This window comes from Genypterus blacodes, unplaced genomic scaffold (assembly GCF_046128005.1).
Source record: "Genypterus blacodes isolate CSIRO-AG114 ecotype Tasmania unplaced genomic scaffold, CSIRO-AGI_Gbla_v1 ptg000012l_1, whole genome shotgun sequence".
Lineage (NCBI taxonomy): Eukaryota > Metazoa > Chordata > Actinopteri > Ophidiiformes > Ophidiidae > Genypterus > Genypterus blacodes.
In genome coordinates, this window is record NW_027466826.1 from 6,506,555 (window position 1) to 6,524,324 (window position 17,770).

General features: G+C 42.2%; 2 protein-coding genes across 2 annotated transcripts in view; one reads left to right on the forward strand and one right to left on the reverse strand.

Annotated features, from left to right (window-relative positions):
* Window positions 1–645: 645 nt before the first annotated feature.
* Window positions 646–12,293, reverse strand: cnnm1 (cyclin and CBS domain divalent metal cation transport mediator 1). The gene is made up of 10 exons (XM_076166022.1): window positions 10,847–12,293; window positions 7,953–8,096; window positions 7,175–7,315; window positions 6,194–6,363; window positions 5,422–5,521; window positions 4,843–4,988; window positions 3,819–4,062; window positions 2,513–2,617; window positions 1,646–1,732; window positions 646–1,197 (listed from the first exon to the last, which is right to left on the reverse strand). The coding sequence occupies exons 1-10, from the start codon at window positions 12,291–12,293 to the stop codon at window positions 1,124–1,126; spliced, it is 2,658 nt and encodes an 885-aa protein (XP_076022137.1). The 3' UTR covers window positions 646–1,123.
* A 4,307-nt stretch (window positions 12,294–16,600) lies between these two features.
* The window catches only part of hpse2 (heparanase 2), a 49,930-nt gene continuing 48,760 nt past the window's right edge, over window positions 16,601–17,770 (forward strand). Inside the window, exon 1 of the mRNA XM_076165659.1 lies at window positions 16,601–16,884. Within this exon, the coding sequence (XP_076021774.1) occupies window positions 16,601–16,884 (284 nt within the window). The remainder of the gene's footprint in view (window positions 16,885–17,770) is intronic.

A 17,770-nucleotide genomic window follows, 5' to 3' on the forward strand; every position in this document is an offset into this window, starting at 1 on the left:
TGTTTTGGTTTGCTCAGACATGGAGGACCTCTGCTTTTATATATATATATTTATAAAGTCCACCAAATATCCGATCAAGACCATATTTTCACATATAGATGTCATATGATAAATGGGTGGGGGGCGTTGCTAAGCATGCAGATTGACTTTCTACAAAAGGGTTCAAATCTACAGCAGAACCCTTATAAACAAACATGCAGGCCACACGCTCCCTGAACCCCGACCTTATTGTTTGACATACTTTGAAGTCATGCTAATCCCCAAACTAATTTAGGCTTCTTTGTTTTCTACTGAATGAAATCCAACGATACAGAAGGTTTCGAAAGGAAACAGCAACAACACCATATAAGGTGGATAAGCTTAGGTTCACATTTCATAGGAAGATGGCCCTAAAAACGCTCTTATAGCTACATATATGTAGGACATCACATACACTTTACGCTGTAAATAGGTCCCAGCATTTAGAGAAGGTGATTTATATTGCTATTGTCATATTACTAGTTACATTTTTATAATTTATATTATAATCTCCATAGAAAAATCAAGTAACATTTATTTTCAGCAAAGGTAAGATAAGATCAGGACTGCATGGTTCCTGTAGAACACTATGCAGTTAGTAAACTGAAAAATAATTTATGGCTTTATTACTTCTATTATTATAGCTTATTTATTATTGAGATTATTAAAGTGGTGTAAAATTGTGCTCTGTTCTCATGGCCTGGTTTGTTCTGGGCCGATGGCAAGTGTATTATGTTAGACCGGCAGTGCAGGTTCAGGTTCTTATGGCAACAATAGGACAGTTCCCTGTGCAAACATCACTATCATTATGTGGGAACTGTCTCTTAATTACATAGACGCTTGTATCTAATAATATTCTCTGACTAAATAGGAGTTGGCTGAGATTGAAAGGATCACCTCAGGTTCTTCCGTAGAGTGAGCTCTGCCCCTGTTATGCTCAGACACGTAGTCTAATACAAAGTTGTTCAGTGGCCCTGAGTATCACCGGTGGCTACAGCAGAAATGATTGGCTCAGTGTCATGTGGAAGCTGTGTGGGAACATCAAGGGAGTCTATTGAAGAGGAAGAAAGGGTGTGATTCGTCCCTCTTCCTCAGTAGCGTGGTGCTAACTCTTCACTGGCAGACGCTCTGAACATTCCCCGAAACTCTTCTCGCAATCCCCAGACTTCCTTTTGTTCCCTACAAACATGAATAAAGACATGATTAAAGTCACAATAGCACATTCTATCTCTCTCTCTGTCTCTATCTCTCTCTCTCTGAAAATGCCATAATGCAGCAATGACAGTGTCTCTGTGATGAACTCAGTAGTTGCACATTAGAAAATGGGGAGATGCTGGAACATGATTGCTGCTTACAGCTTAAATTCTAAGTATCATGTATCCCGTGTAATACAGTACATGTATCACTGAACAGCACAGCTCCAGTATGAGTCATTGTGGTTGAGCTTATACTGCAGAGACACTAGCATCTGGAGACTTTGCTCTGCAGGAAGGAGTAGGCTGACTACAATATATCATCTGTTGCTAAGATACATCCGCACTGCTGCTGCTGCTGCTGCTGTACTGGCGCGTCTTACTGTGCGTCATCCTCGCTGCCTCGTCATTTCATCACAAATTTGCTCACTCACTCAATTTATGCAACAGCTTCTTTCCAATGTTCTCCTCAGTGGGGAGCGACAGGGAGCTGATGAAAGGAGAGATGGGTGGCTGAGACTCTGTAGGCACATATGACATAAGACATGTCAAAGAGGCACGATAGAACAATGTAACAACAGTCAGAAAACAATGCATCGCTTCTCATAAATCTATTCAAAGCTATTCAAATTTCCTTCAGGCTCTTCATGGTTTCAGGCTCTTCTAACTTCTTCATACTTTCAGGCTAGGAAACCTTCAGAAGATTTCAACTCTTAATAACCTCCACAAATTTGACACTTCACAAACAAAACATACATAGTAGGACATAAGAATTGTTGTCCTCTTTCTGAATATGTATTTTGTTAAACTGTAACGTGTAGTTTTCAATCACAGCACAGTTTCTTCAGGAAATGCATTACTACTTCTACTTCTATTCATTTTTCTTTGATACAGATTAATTTCACATCCTGTTACGCTTCGAAGTACAATTTCAGAACAGCCTGTTTCCTGCAATCTGATTTGCTACTTGTTTGGGTGATTTGTTATTTAATCTGTGATGTATTACTACTAAAAACCAGCAGATGGCGCCAGAGTAAAGGTCAACGACCTTTCAAGAATATATGCCAGCTGGGAGTCATAATGCGTGATCCTCAATGCCACATGCTCCAATCATGGAGAGAATCAGCTGTGGGGGATTTCCAGTCACTGGTTCAAAAGCTCCTCAGCGAAAGAGCAGGAAGACAAGGAGACATGCTGCTGCAAACTGCTCAATCAGGTCAGTGGAACAATGTGGAGAACCAAGAAGATGTTTACACCTTTACAATACTGACAAACACTCAGTAACCAAACAAGGTCCTCACCATTCTCTCCATAAGTCTCTGGCCAGTCCTCATAGATGTAAGGAATCTCATCCATGCGAAGGAAAACCGTATCGTTTGGACTCCCTTGGCCATCAGACTTGCTGCCTGTGGAATAACAATAGGGAAATATTAATTGTGAGCAGCCACCAGGTTCATCACAGCCTGTAGAGGGGGACAGAGAGCTGGTTATTTATTGGACAGTGACCTGGGTCAAGCCCTGTAGAACCTATGGGTGAAATCAACACTTGGATTGGAGTACAATCCTGCTGAAGTTGTAATTAGACACCAACAAAACCATCTGTCCGGTGATCCTTGTCTCACACAAACACACGCACACACTCAAGAGACAGAGGGACTAGATGGCGTTTTACACATATACAGAGGGCAGATGTTAAGTCTCCACTACAGATTGGTTGCTCTTGTACTTTAAAATTGAATTTTCATGGAATCCTCTTTTCATTTCTTTCATGCCCTGGCTCTGAACAATTCAATCACTCGTTCATTTGTGTTCTCATTGACTCTATTAGTCATTGTATTATTAGTTAATTACACAATATTGAATTTCTACTGTGATCCCTGCAGCATGACTGAGCTGTACTCAACAGTCTAATATTGGACTTGGCAGGAGAACTAAGGAACATATCTTGTGCCAGATCTAAGTAATGAATGCTCGTGTTTCAAACAACAAATGACCAAATGTCAAATAATGAAAAGCCAACCATCCATTAATGAACACAGAGGTCCATCATGAAAACCTAATCATCAAATTCAACGTCTTTTATCTTAAGATGTAAGCCTAGGATTTGCAACTAGGTCCTAATTTCAATACTTGATGTGGGTATTCATCATTCAATGCCTGCCAACATTAGTTATGCAATGTGTGCTGTGCACCTGTCACTCAAAGGGGTCGAACTCCAAACCCGTTAATCAAAATGCCACTTAATCTATAATGAGGTCAATCTGTGTTCAATCTGTGTTCATTGTTTGATGGTTGGCATCTCGTTATTTGAATTTTTTAATTTGAAGCATACATTATTGAAGCGTTATATTTGAAACATTTTATCCACAAGACACAAGGTCTTTTGTAACTGTTTTACAACTTCGAAAGAGACTTGGATGCTGAACTGGCACCAGCACCTCAAATTCATAGACATTGTACCTTTAGAGCGCAGGAGTTCATAGAAGCGCTCCTTTATGTGGTAGTGTACACGCTTGGCCACATGGGGCAGTGTTTCCAACTTTTGCATCCTCAGTCTCTGGGTCAATACAGTCTCAGCAGTATGTTTGTTAGCGAGGTCATACTTACGAACGATGCCATTTCTCTCATTGAGCTGGGCGGTGCTGCGATGGCCAACGTGGGGATGGAGGTGTGCGAGACGCGCTAATCCGAGCCGGGTGTGTGCGGGCGTTAATGGCAGTGCGATGCTGTGGGAGCGGGCATCTGGGACCGGAGGCCTTTCCTTAGCATCAGGATCCATAGGGTCCGGTGTCTGGGGGGAACTATCCATCTTGGTAGCTGTCAGGGCGTTCTGGTAGTGGTTCCTTGTGATCTGAAGTAAAATATGTTGCATTAACATTGGAGTTGTGGGTGTGTGATTGTTAGAGAGAGTTCCTTTGTGTGCCTGTCAAGCCCCGTTCTCCACGTTTCCTTAGACAGGACAACACATGGAACTAGTATGGCAGCCTTTACATGTTCAATCCCAAATGATGAAAGGAAATAGTATGGAGGCACAGGATGTCTGTATTCAGTCAGAATCTGGGATTAGAACCTATCAAAAGCAAATGCTGGAGCTTGACTAGTGTTTCTGGGTTTTTGAAGATTAAGGCTGGATTGCATCAAGCAGGATTGACCTAAAACCATAATTCTTCCATACAGAAACTCCATGACTTTAAATCTAAATGGCTATAAATCTTCCTTCAAATCATGGTTCAGTCAGGAAAAAAAAGATCAAAATTAGTCTCATAGCTGCAGACTTTCTAACTTTAGGTTAAAGTTATCACTGAATAATATGAATCTGATACTTTCGATAGTTTGATTCAATTTGCAGATGATTGTTTGAGAAATCATTGAGTTCCTCAGAGAAAATAACAGATTTTAGGACGATTAAGGTTTTAGGGTCCATTTACCAAATTTCCAAAACAATAGATTAAGAACGCTATATTTAGATTTAAGAGTTAGGCGTCTTAATAAGCAACAGGTTCAGGTCAAGTTGTGCTGAAATTCCAGTTTGCAGTCTAGATTAAATAATATTTTATGCCAGATCTGGACCTGTATCTGTTCATCCAGTATGCAGACAATTGTGTTGTGTGTGTGAATGTGTGTGTGTTACCTTGATGATCTGCAGGTCTGTGAGCTGTCTGACGGAATAATCTGGTAAATAGGCTCCTACTGCTGTGGACAGCTGACCCACACTGCCTCCACTCAGCACAGATTCTGAATAGTTCAGCCCAGCGGCTCTGGAACTATACCTCCGACCTGAACAAAGACAAGAGCAAAGCAGACTTTTAGAATTGTTCAGATGCAAAGACGCTTTGTTTTGCATTCAATGTCTGAAAAGCCTCATTTATCATGAACTGTTTGATTGTGTAATATCCTCAAATGCACTACAGGTATATTGAAATATTGACCAAAAGATAGGGAAAGAAAGATACGACATGCAGGGACAGACTTTCTGTTGATTGGTCTCAGCTGGACTTTATGCTATTCTGGGCCGGTCATGTGCTTCCACAGGGACATTCTTTGAAATGAGTTCTTAATTACCACCCATACTTATCTACCATGGCTGCTGTATTTCCTACAGGCCACCATCACAGAGACAATGGGTGGGGAAAAAAATAAAGTAGACAACCACAACACCATCACTGTATATTGTGGATGAAAATGCAATTAGCTTTGTGTGTGTGCTTACCAGTAGGTAGAGGTGGGATGAGTGCCGGTATGCCGTAATAGGAAAAGGCTCCATTTTCAAAGCGAAGTGCCTCCTTCCCAATCTCCACCTCCACGCGCCCCTGCAACACCAAAGCCATTACAATGTCTTGCAGATTCGCTGTAAACTCATCGTCTGAATATATTACTCCTCTACTTGTTGTGTAAAACCGAAATACTGCTTGCTTCCACAATCCATCATCCATGACCTTAAGTTGACTGTACTGCTTCCTCTAAGTATATACTCATGTGTCATCCTACTCCTGTGCAACATGCAGATGGGGTGAATATAACATCATTTGTGGTGTTTACAGCATTGAAAACTTAATTTGAAATGATTCAGCAGAAGCGTCACTGCTCTCAGTGAGGCCTGTGGGTTATGTTGGGTGAAAGCTTAATGAATCATTTCTGGAAACAAGTTAAGCATAAGGTGAGGAGTAACCAGGATGCCTCCCTAGGGAGTACAGGGCAGAGCCAACTAGGAGGAGATGAAGGGTAGACCCATAATGCACTGGGTGGATTAAGTATACTATCTTATCAGAGAATGTCTTGGAATTCTCCCAGGAAAAGCTGGAACATTTGGCAAAGAAGGGAAAAATCTGGACTTCTTTCCTAAACATGTTACCTCACACACAGACCAAGTCAAGCTGTGAGAAATGGAGGCATGAACGATGAATGGATGTAGCTTGAAAGACACTATTGCTATAGATTTTTATGATATTGACATTGATTGCATGCAAGAGGCAGAAACTTACCTGGAGAATAAGAATAAAATAATCAACGGGTTTGTTTCTCTGGAAGAGGAAGTGTTGTGGGGTGTTTTTGTTCTTGGGGTGGAACTTGAGTTGTTGCACAACGCTGGGGTGTTTGATGAGGCGCAGCAAGATCTTCTCTGACAGATGACAAGGCCTGAATGGCTCCACCTCTACAAGATGTGGCACAGAAACACACACACACACACACACACACACACACACACACACACACACACACACTCATCACTACAAATAGAAAATCCTGATGATTAAGGGGACTTCCTTGAAATAAAGACCACAACTAAGAATGCCGATTGAGTGGGGCTGTAGCACTAGGCCATTACAAATGACAGGGATGGGTGGGTACTTACTGTGATTACCTAAAGGAAGTCCCTCCTCAAAGGAATGCAAACCACCACCCCCTGCTGGCGTAAGTTCCATAAAGCCTTTAAACGAGATTCAGACGGCTTTTAACCGGAAATAGCACTGAACTCGTCGGAAGACCAGTAAACAAAGCTGGAGGTCTGCGCTAGACTTTACAAGGCAGTTACAAAATAACCATAAATTTACCAGAAAAGGATGGATTTGCTCAAATACTGCTTGAAAAAGTAGTATATTTCTTTCCAGGCTTTAGTGATCAATGACTTTCAGGTGTTTATGCACAGTTAGCACAGCCCACTTAATAGAGTGACAGCTATGGGTGGCTTCCTGTTTGGGACTTAAATGGTTTATTTAATGGTTAATTTTATATAGAAGCAGTTGTTTTCCATTTCTTACTTTTTTGAGCATACTTTTTGTTATTACTTGTGTTTCATCTTTGCCTGCCCACAATTGCCGTCCTGACTCTTGTAGCTTGGTCTCTGAGAAAGTACAACATGTGTCTTTGTGTCCGTTATTGAGACTTCCATGATTGGTATATGGCGACAGAAAATACAAAAGCTTTAATGACTTTCGCAGTTCATGCACAGTCACACACATTACCTGTTGCCAAGAAGCGATGTGTTGCAAGTAGCAGTTGGGGGGAGATCTTCACTCTCAGCTCGTTCTGAGCCAGTTTGAAAATGGAGAAATCCTGCTGTTTTCTATCATGGTTGGACACTCGTCTCTTGGTCCTGTTATCAGCTTGGAACACACACACACACAGATATGTACATCTATCTACATAATAGTATAGATTGTAGATATAATTCAGATTTTGACACTGAGATGGGAAGATGCTGTTTTAGCTGCAGCTCTACAATGGAGAGCTCATTGTTTTGAGCTGCAGATTGCTTCAGATTATCCAGTGTTGTATAAACAAACCTCTAATTGATAAATGGATTTACCAATTAGAGGTTTATAGTTTCATATTGTACTATTGAAATACACAGATCGTAGCTCCAACAGGAACAGCTGGTGTGAATGCTTGCAGTATAAAGTCTGGAGAGATTAGATCCCCTGTTCTATATTTAAGCACATGTAATTATACACTCCCAGACTTCAGCATCTCGGAACAGAAGTGCTTCACATGCTTTCCACAGAATTAAAACAGGCTTCTAAATATAATGTTCAAACGCCTAAGAGCTGCAAGAACCTATAATGGATTTGAGATGTATTGTTTTAGGAGCAGGATCTTCCCAAATAGAGCACACATGAAATATGATGTAGAAAGCACAGACAGTGTTTGGTCAGTTCTAGCCTGGAGGCTTCACAAGACACAGCAGACAGCATCCATAAGTTAATTAATCGTTCAAAATCATTAATTATACATCATACTTACTATACAGGTCCGTCTCATCCACAATCTCAGACTTGATGATCTCTTCGATGATGTCCTCCAGAGTGACAATGCCCATAATTTCATAGAAGGGGTCTCCTTCCCCCTCACTGTTCACTCTCTGGACCATTGCCAGGTGGGACCGACCTGCATTCAGCAGAAAATCACAAGGAAGGAAGAAGCATTTCCTGTTACTGTACGTGATATTGGGCTATGCAAATGAATTTCATTTAATATATAGATATGGATAGATAGATACTTAATTGACGCTCCATATCAAAAAACGACAATACTTAATTCAAGCTATGTGATTGGCTGATGATGAGGTCGCACTCGATGTTTGGTCAGCTTGTCTGAAGGACTCAGGTGAATTGAGAAGTGAATTTGTCCTCAGCTGCTGATTTGCACAAGCAGTGCATTACATCATTCGTGTCTTACATAATACTCAGAATGGAGCTCTCACTTATCAGGATCACACACATGTGGGTCTAACATGGCAAATGTTTCTGCTCTACCAATTTGCAGTCTGCCCCAGGCTGCCTGAGTCGAGTGTGTTTGATCTTTGTGCAGCCCGTTTGCCTTCTAACCTTGTGTGTTTGTGTATGCTTATGATGCATGCAAGAGATTACAGTCTGATCATAATATTACACTGCCAATAGAACTATATAAACTACTATAACGTCATCTAGAGTCGAGACTAATGTGTGTCAACAGTCCTACGTAACTGTCTGATATGAGAAAATCATGTTTTGATTGCAGCACATTGCAACACACACTCATGCAGGCTGAGCAGAACCTCTCTTCTGGATGGTGGTTAGCAGGCGAGGATATAACATAGTTCACTTCATTGAAGCAGTGAATGTGGACAGTGAACGCTACGTCTGCCCGGTGCTTTGTATGTGGAAAGAGTTAATTTGAACGTGTGATGGGATCAGTGATCAGATTTCGGGCCTGTTGTATGGTGATGGCTGTTTGCTTAGTTGTGAGGTCCGGGGAGAGTTGTGTGTATGGATGTGGAGTGCCAATAACACCCAATGCCTACATGTCGTATGCAACTGATTCCTATGTGATGATCACATGACTGCATCTCTCCAGACTGGGAGTAAAAGAGGCAAAGTTCCTATTTCTCACCTTAACTGCCAAATTGAGCCACCAGTGCATTGGTATCATTCATTCAAATTCATAATAAACACAGTGATCTGGTGTTTTGTGAAATATATCTATTTGAATTTAAGCAATGCCAATTTTACTGATTTAAAGAAAACCTAGTCGCTCTCTGTTCTGGCTCCTCAAACCACAGCATCTCTGTGTTCCGTGCTCTCGCATTAATTGAGAGTTTTGGTTTCGGGGGGCTGTCACACACATGTGGCAAGCACAGCAACCGTCAGTCCCTTTCGTCAACAAAATCTGGGAAAGAGCAGAAACTTTGGACCACACACACACACACACACACACACACACACACACACACACAGCGCAAGATTTTGTTTCGTTTGCTGTTCAAGAGTGTGTGAAGTTGGGTTACCGCATCCCGGTTCAGGGGCCAGAGGCCAAATCTAAATGGACACTGAGTCTGACACGCTTAATGTGTTGCACAGTTTATCCTTCTTTCTTGGAGAGCTCATCTCTGATTGGTCCATCCAGGATTTAGGGATTATCTAAAAATCATGGCAACCATCAGCCAAATCAGATTATGATCCAGATAAAGATGAACCATTTCTATCTAGTTTTTTTTATTTGTTTCTGTTTATTTGATACAATTGTAGGAAGTTTTGCTCACAATCTTATAAGGTCAGAATGTAGCTTTTAGACCATTTGTCTTCACACACAAACCCCACAGAGCCGACGCTCTCCCTACACACACTCCCGCCTTCACCTTTTCCTGACTCCCTTCTAAATGACATCCCGCTGCTTCTAGCCAAGCTTCCTGAACAGCAGGAGCCTTTAATCTCTGAGAGCAAAGACGGGGAGGGCGGGGGAAGAGGCGAGAGGAAAGGGAAAGGTCGGAGTTAAATTTTTCATGGCAGCTCTGCATGCTGTCATGGTGCCGACCTACAGGGTGGAAGAAGCTTCAAAGCCACTGCAGGGTGACACTTAGATGCACACAAGCAATGTAAAGGTTAAACCTGACTTCACCTTTCGCTCTAACCTAAAAATAACATATGCACCCAATACAAGCGGCATAGCTGGAGAGAAGAATCCCAAAGGTATTCATCCCATCCGGCCTGATCTCTGGCTCTCATCTTTGTCAAGGAAAGATTTACATTCTAAATCTCACATAAGCACATAGATCCTTATGCAGAATCTCTATTCTAACATGTGTCACTGTCAAGGGAGCAACATGTGTGTGTGTGTGTGTGTGTGTGTGTGTGTGTGTGTGTCCATCACCTAACTGTGTTTCTGTAGGTTAACATTTTTTTCAAACATTGTCTAATACGCATTAATCCAAGTAAAACCTATTTTAATAACTTTATAATATAAACACATTTCACGTGGTCGTAAAATACCATCCTGATCTCTGGTAGCCAATCAGGCTGGTATACCCTCTGGTTGAACCACGCTCAGTGTGTGACACTATCAGATTTCACAGATGCGTCTCACTGCTGTGTGGATCAAAGGCCTGCATGGTTCTCAGACCCACTTAAGCCATCTGAATGATATATGTGCAATAAGCTTAGAGAATGTTTTTATAAAGGGGCGCTGTCACTTCAAGGGCCATTTAACTCTTGTCATATGCTTAGATTGTCCCAGATTTGACATTTGACACTGCAAAAACCTGCAGCACAACCAGAACCTGATGAGCTCCTCCTCTCTGCTCTCTGGTTGTATTGGTCAATGAACTCATGGACCATCTGCGATTTGTGTGTGTAACATAGAAACACCTCAAATGGACTTACCTCTCTTAAATTCCTCCAGCAACACATCCAGTTTGGTGTCACAGAACACGCAGTGCATGGGATGCTTGTAAAACTGCGTGATGGTTTTCAGAGGCGTGCAATCATCCGGATCGACGAAGGCCAAGTCTTTGATGAAGAGGATGTCTACGATGTTAGATTTCTCGTTCTCGTAGACTGGAATCCGTGTGAAACCGCTTTGCATCACGTCGGACATGGTGCAGAAATCCAACACAGCGTCCGAGGAAAGCATGTAACAGTCCGACAGCGGGGTCAGGACGTCCTCCACCGTCTTTGTCCTCAGCTCCAACGCTCCTTGGATGATGTTGAGCTCCTCTTTGACCAGATCGTGGTACGGATCTGTGACTCGCAGCATGGCCACCAACTTCTCCCGTGTGTAAAAGTTGCTGATCTCTTGCCGGAGCACCACATCCAAGATCTTTGACACCGGATACGAGACGGGGAAGAACACCAGCATCAGCAGACGGGTCGCGCACAAGGTCTTAGAAGCGATGGCGAGACTGTGCCTGGATGCCACCGAGTGAGGCAGAATCTCTCCGATAAAGAATATCCCTAAAGTACACGAGACAGTGGAGAGAGCAGTCATCCCTATGATCTGACACATCCACACCACAAAGCAGGTGTTGGTGAGGACGTTACCCAGGACCACCGTGCACAGGATGTAGTTTCCATGTTTACGCACTGACTCGATCTTGCGTGCGTATTGCTGCTCCTTCCTTGTGCCGCTGTTTTGGAGCACCCGGAGCTCCACGGGGTCCAGGGCGAGCATGCTGATGTTCAACCCGCTGCAGAGAGCCGACAGCGCCAGTAGCAGCACGGACACACCCGCCTGGAGCCAAACATCAGGCTCTGGAGGTCTCTGCACCACCGCTAACCAGAAGTCTCTTGTGCTGAGATGGTTCCATTTGACTCCATCAAACGCACACATGGAGTAGTATTTAATCAGCTCGCCCCGGCGCAAGTGCTTGGCCAACACTTCCACTAAAACCGAGTTGTGACTTGATGTGGATCTGAAGGTGCCCAGCAGCTCGATATCAGAGCTGCGGGAATTCTCCTCCACACACGGGTTCCCTCTCGTCCCGCGTCTCTCTCTCTCTGCATCCCCGCTGTCTCCACCTGGCTCCTCGATGAAAGCGATCCACGGTTCAGGTCTTCCGCTGACGTTCAACTTGTGGGGATGATCCGTGTGGGATGCGGAGTAGTAAACCCTGAGAATGAAGCGGGTACCCTCGGTCGCCCGCAGCATCCCATCCTGCACGGATAGCTCACCGCTCTGTGTATCTTCTGGCCGGACGCCCAGCAGCGCTGCTGTCGGGACCGCCACCGAGGAGAGGGTGGCGGTCAGAAAGAGGAGAGAGAAACGGCGCGGATGCAGGATGCAGCAGCTAGAGTCCGCAGCATCCGCAGCATCCGCAGCATCAGCAGCCATCGTGCTGAATGAACTGCTGGAGGATGTGGGAGACCTGAGTCACGTGGTTTACGGATGGACTGTATGGAGCAACTGGGTAGCCGTATCCTTGAAGAGGATAAGGGAGGAAGAGAGAATGAGGTAGATGGTGCGGGTGGGAGGGGGGTGGGGGGATCTGAGTCTCTATATGGGTCAGGAAGACAGGAAATGCCTTCTTATAGATGGTTACTAAGATGCACGTGAACCGAACATACACAGCAGCGTCATTATCATCAAACTAAAGACGTCAAGTGAGATCCTGATCCGTTACCATGGAAGTGTTTCAAACTTCGTGTTCTAGCTGGTCGGGCTGTTGAAGGTCTTTCGCGGTGGACTGTGAACACTCAAGTCCAATGTGATGCGTCTCCTCCTTTAGCTCAATCCTAACATGTAGGTGCAGTGGGCAGCCACAGCGTGGCGCTGGGGGACCAACTACGCGGGGCTGCAGTCTAATAATGCCTTGACTAAGAGCTATTTATGGTAGAGGCATGATCCTGACAGGTGTTGATGCAGTCAGCACAATTACATGCAGATCAAAGTCATGATATTGTTGTTAAGGCATGGAAACGGATTATTTTCAAACGCTTAACACCATAATATCCTCTTTAATGGGAGAACTGGCCACATACAGTGATAACACATGCATATACTACACTATACTGTACTAATTTGAGTAGTGCATGGTAAATGTAGTGAATGATCTAGAGACAGACAGGTCTTTGAATATAGTTACAGACAACAATTTGTTTGTTTTTTTTACATCACAGAGAGACAACAATGTTCAAAGAGAATGGGTGGGCAAAATTGAGAATAAAAGCATTATTCTATATATTTTAACTTAATATATTTCATTCACATTTACAGGGGGGGGGGGGGGTCCCTGGCAATCCGCCTCTGGATGCAGCAATACAAAGATAAACAAAGATATACTGTAAGTGCAAGGACAAGTGTAATAATGTATATTGCCACTAGATGGCAGTATTGTTACCTGTTTCTCTGCAGTCTTTTCCTTCCACGCGCAGTACATTTTGCAAAAGTGTTAAACCAATTTAGACCAACTTTAGTGTTCAGAACTTGAATCCCTGATAACAGATTCTAAATGTTGCTGCCTCATTTCATGATTGACACGAATAACACACATTACACCGTTTATACAAACAAGTTTAAGAAGTATAATTATTAATTTTCTTGTTGTCTTTGTTGTTCTTTTCTTCCATTCATCAGATGGCATCATCAAGCAGAGGTTTGGGATTCACAAGCTAAACTGAAGTGAGGCCCAGTTTTAAAGTTCCCTGTCCTGTTCTGCTGCAGCCACACATCCGGTCCACAGTCCCTGCGGTTCAGATCCACATTGGTTCCGTGCAGCTCCGGGCGCCACCGAGCAGGACTGTGGTTCCGTTCATATTGTCTCTTCCTCTCGGTACCTTTAACAGGCGGGTGTGGTGCGGTTAGGGTCCCTCACCTCACTGTGCTTTAGGAGCTTTACTGTCTCACATCGTGGGAACGCATTCAGCCACACCTGAACGGCTTGTTTGGACTTTTAAGTTATTGATTTTTCCCTCTCGGTCTTCTGCAGATGTTTTTGTATTTGTGCTGTTTATTTTTGAGGACCATCAATTAGAAGTAGGTCACCTCAAATGTCTTTAAAATTGGCGATATTTCTCTAACGAAAAATCAACGTTATTCATTTGATAATTCTGCAAAGGGAAATTATTTGCATTTGTGGCTATTCTTACGTTTACGTCATATCAATTTCATACATTTTCATAGTATTATTTACTTTATCAAATATATATAACCACATCACACAGTTCCTCATTCCTCTGATATTTCATATCAGCATTTTCGAGTTACAAACTATATCGAAATATGCCCTTTAATCCCACATTACTATCCTTTAACATACAACCATACATACTGCGAATGCGCGTTCACACTTTAACATGTTAATAACGCATGTTAACATGTTGATAATCCATGTTAACATGTTTATAACATGAGTAAATCCTTCCTGCGTAATTATCCTGTAGCTCCGTTTCCACGTGATGCGACTTCTAGTCGTCGTTCATAAGATCCGTTTTAAAATTGATTTATTTACTGATTTACACCGGAGGCGAATAACAGCATTTTTATTAAGTAATTTTCAAAAACAAAATACGTATTATTCAATAAAATATTATCTGGAATTTAGATCAATCTTAACTTCGGTACTTATTTCTTCGGACTCAGTCAGTCAGTCAGTCAGTCAGTCAGTCAGTCAGTCAGTCAGTCAGTCAGTCATTCACTCACTCACTCACTCACCCATTGTCTGTTTTTGACTTTAAAGTGACACAGTATAGTCGTTCAGTATAGTTCCATTTTGCTGCGTATCTTAAACTCATTCTCACACACGACACATTCACTCACACTCACACTGCGTTCACACGGACACACAGAAGTTACAAACCAAACACAATCATGCACCATAACGACGTATAGAAGCAATAATTCTCTTTTATTAATTTTCCACTTGATGAAGTTTATTTTCTCATTTTGTCAACTTTGGTCCCGAGATCCCATTAAAATACAATAATACAACAAGAAAAGAATAGATGAAAACAATAGGAACCATTTGTGATATGGAGTTTCAAACAAAGGCGTGCGTCTCTAATAGATAATGTAATAGAGCCATATATGGATTTTTATATTTTATTATATTATATTATATTATATTATATTATATTATATTATATTATATTTTATATTATTATATTATATTATGTTTTATGGCCCTACATGGATATAATAGATGGTATATAATAGACCCATATAGGGACATTATAGATCATTTAATAGAGCCATATATTGATAAAAAATATAATAGCATAGATCCATATATGGATATAATAGATCATGTAATACATCCATATATGGATATAATAGATAATATATTAGACCCATATATAGATATAATAGATCATATACCCATATATGGATATAAAAGATAATATCATAGACCCATATATAGATATAACAGATTATATAATAGATCCATATATGGGTAGCATAGATAATATCATAGATCCATATATGGATATAAGATCATATAATAGATCCATAAAGTAGTTCTGGTAGCTCTTCCTCATCAGTGCAGTCCGTTTAAAGTGCTTTTAACTCGGTGGTGAGTGAAAGCATGCAGAGTTTTCTTAGCATATTTTGCAGAAGAATGAAGTTAATCTGCAGTCTACCGCAGCCTTCTGCTGTCATTTAATGGGGATTTTCCGCGCGTAAAAGTGGAAATGTTAACACATTAGATTGGGGTTTATGTATCCGTGAGGATCATGGGATTAAAGTGACTTTGCTCTCATCTAGTTTGGTGCTCATCTGTGAGACAGCAGTGACCTTAAACGACCACGTCTGAGCTCTGATGGCCCGAGGAGAAGCTCTGGCCTCAGCAGGGGCTCAGGAAGAGTTTAGAACGGAAATCATTTCAATGCTTAATTGGTTTTGAATGTTTTTGAAAAGGGGCCAAACATCCTCATGTTGCCATCTCCAAAATGCCATTCCTCTTATAAAAATCTACAATGAATGTGTTGTTTGTCCAAAGCACTTAAGCTCTGTTAAAACTGGTTCTGGATCAGTTCTATCAGTCCTTTGTTCTCTTGGACCGGATCCCTGTATGTGTCCCTGTATTTTCCCTTCAGTCAAGATAAACAGAGAAGCGTAATCTGCATCTACCTGAAGTTTGCATTTGAATATTTGAACCATATTCCTGTGTATATTTCTGTAAATTCCATATTATATTTGAACATATAAAGTTGGATATTGACATGATGTTAATGCTGCATCACACTGGTTGACAGAATGCTGATGTATTTGATGTGGAGGCCTGGACCCTTCAGCAGTGCAGCTCGTCTTCCCCTCTCTCTGCAGTGAAACACTTCATGATCTGAGCTGTGATTTCCTTCACGTTTAAGTTTTGTCCCCTCATACCTCAGAGAACCTTGGAGGGCGGTGCTGCCTCCTCTCCTCCTCCCAGCACTGGCTCTCACAAACCGGGAAGGGCTGTGTTCAGGGCGTGCGCTGCTGTTTCTGTGCGGCTGCTCCAAAAAATACCCCAGAAGGGTTGCAGACAACTATGCACACAGGAACACTGATCCCGGATCGATGAGACTGGGGGGCAGATTGTTGGGTTGCTTGGTTGCTCACCTTTAAAAAAAGCCTTCCTGACGCACAGCTGGGGACCCCCACCACCCCCTCACCCACCCCCCTACACACACACACACACCTTGTTCTCCCACATCGAGAAGATGCCCAAAACGTCACCTTGCCTATTCCAATGGTCCTCCTTGTTGCTGGCGGCGGCATCGATCAGTGCTTTGGTGGTCCAGTCGGTGCTGTCTTCCTCCTACTCCTCTTCTTCCTCCTCCTCTACGTATCAGAGAGCTCCGGAGAAGCGGTCGGGCTTCATGGAGAGGACACTGGTTCTCCTGGACGTCGACACCCGGAGTCCGATTAAAGTCCTGAACGATCACTTTCTCTCCGTGCAGCTGGACCCATCGATCATTAAAGACGGCTGGCTGGACTTTCTGAGGTAACCAATAGTTTCCCGATAATCAAACGTATCCTGTATCGATCCGGAGCTGTATTAGCTGCGTTCATTACGCGCGTATATAGCCACGTTGTTCTTCCACCATCAGGCTGATCTGATCCAACACGTTTCTGTTTCTCGTGAGATTCAAAGCTGTCAGATGGTTTCATAAAGCGACGTGTCGGTTGTGTGTGTGTGTGTGTGACTCTTATGGTGAACATGTAGCGATGTAGCGTGTGTGATGTAGTTCAATAGTTGTGTTGTAAACAGCTCAAAATCCGACGCGTTGCGTTCACGTTGCCAGCCATCTTGTTTCAATGTTTCTTCTTTATATTCTGCGTGTCCACTTGTCACTGCTGCGTGTGTGTAAATAGTCGCAGTGACCTTCGGTGACTCTTTAGTAGCTCGAGCTTTTGCCTCCATGCAGAGTTGTTTACAAATCCGGGCCTTGGTTTAGAGCAACGCTCTAATATTTAACCCACTAATGTGAAATAGACATAAATAAGAACACAAACATTGACTAAATGTGTGTTTCAATAATTTTAAGCCAAAATACCAGATAGAAACTGAGATTTCTGTGTTATTTTACTTCATATTTTAAATGTTCAATACGCCACAATGTTATTTATTTACATTTTTTATTATTCCAAGTTCTAAATCACAATGTAAACGTATTACACTAAGTATACGATCTCATTTTAACTCTTTAATTAAATATGAGTGAGCGTGACTCATTCTGTTGTTCATCATTAAAGAACACCGTAGTAACACCGTAGTAACACCGTAATAACATTGGTCCTATTGTTTCTCAATAAAAACCATCATATGAAAAAACATATGAACAAACATGCGGAAAAGACTTTTGTTTTATTTCTTTTTTATTTGCTTT

Coding starts and splice junctions, on each gene's coding strand:
- cnnm1 (XM_076166022.1), bottom strand. CDS start 12,293: ATGGCTGCTGATGCTGCGGATGCTGCGGATGCTGCGGACTCTAGCTGC. Junction 5,522..6,193: donor ATTTTATTCTTATTCTCCAG/GTAAGTTTCTGC, acceptor TTGGTGTTGCAG/GGGCGCGTGGAGGTGGAGAT. Junction 2,618..3,818: donor TGAGAGAAATGGCATCGTTC/GTAAGTATGACC, acceptor GTTATTCCACAG/GCAGCAAGTCTGATGGCCAA.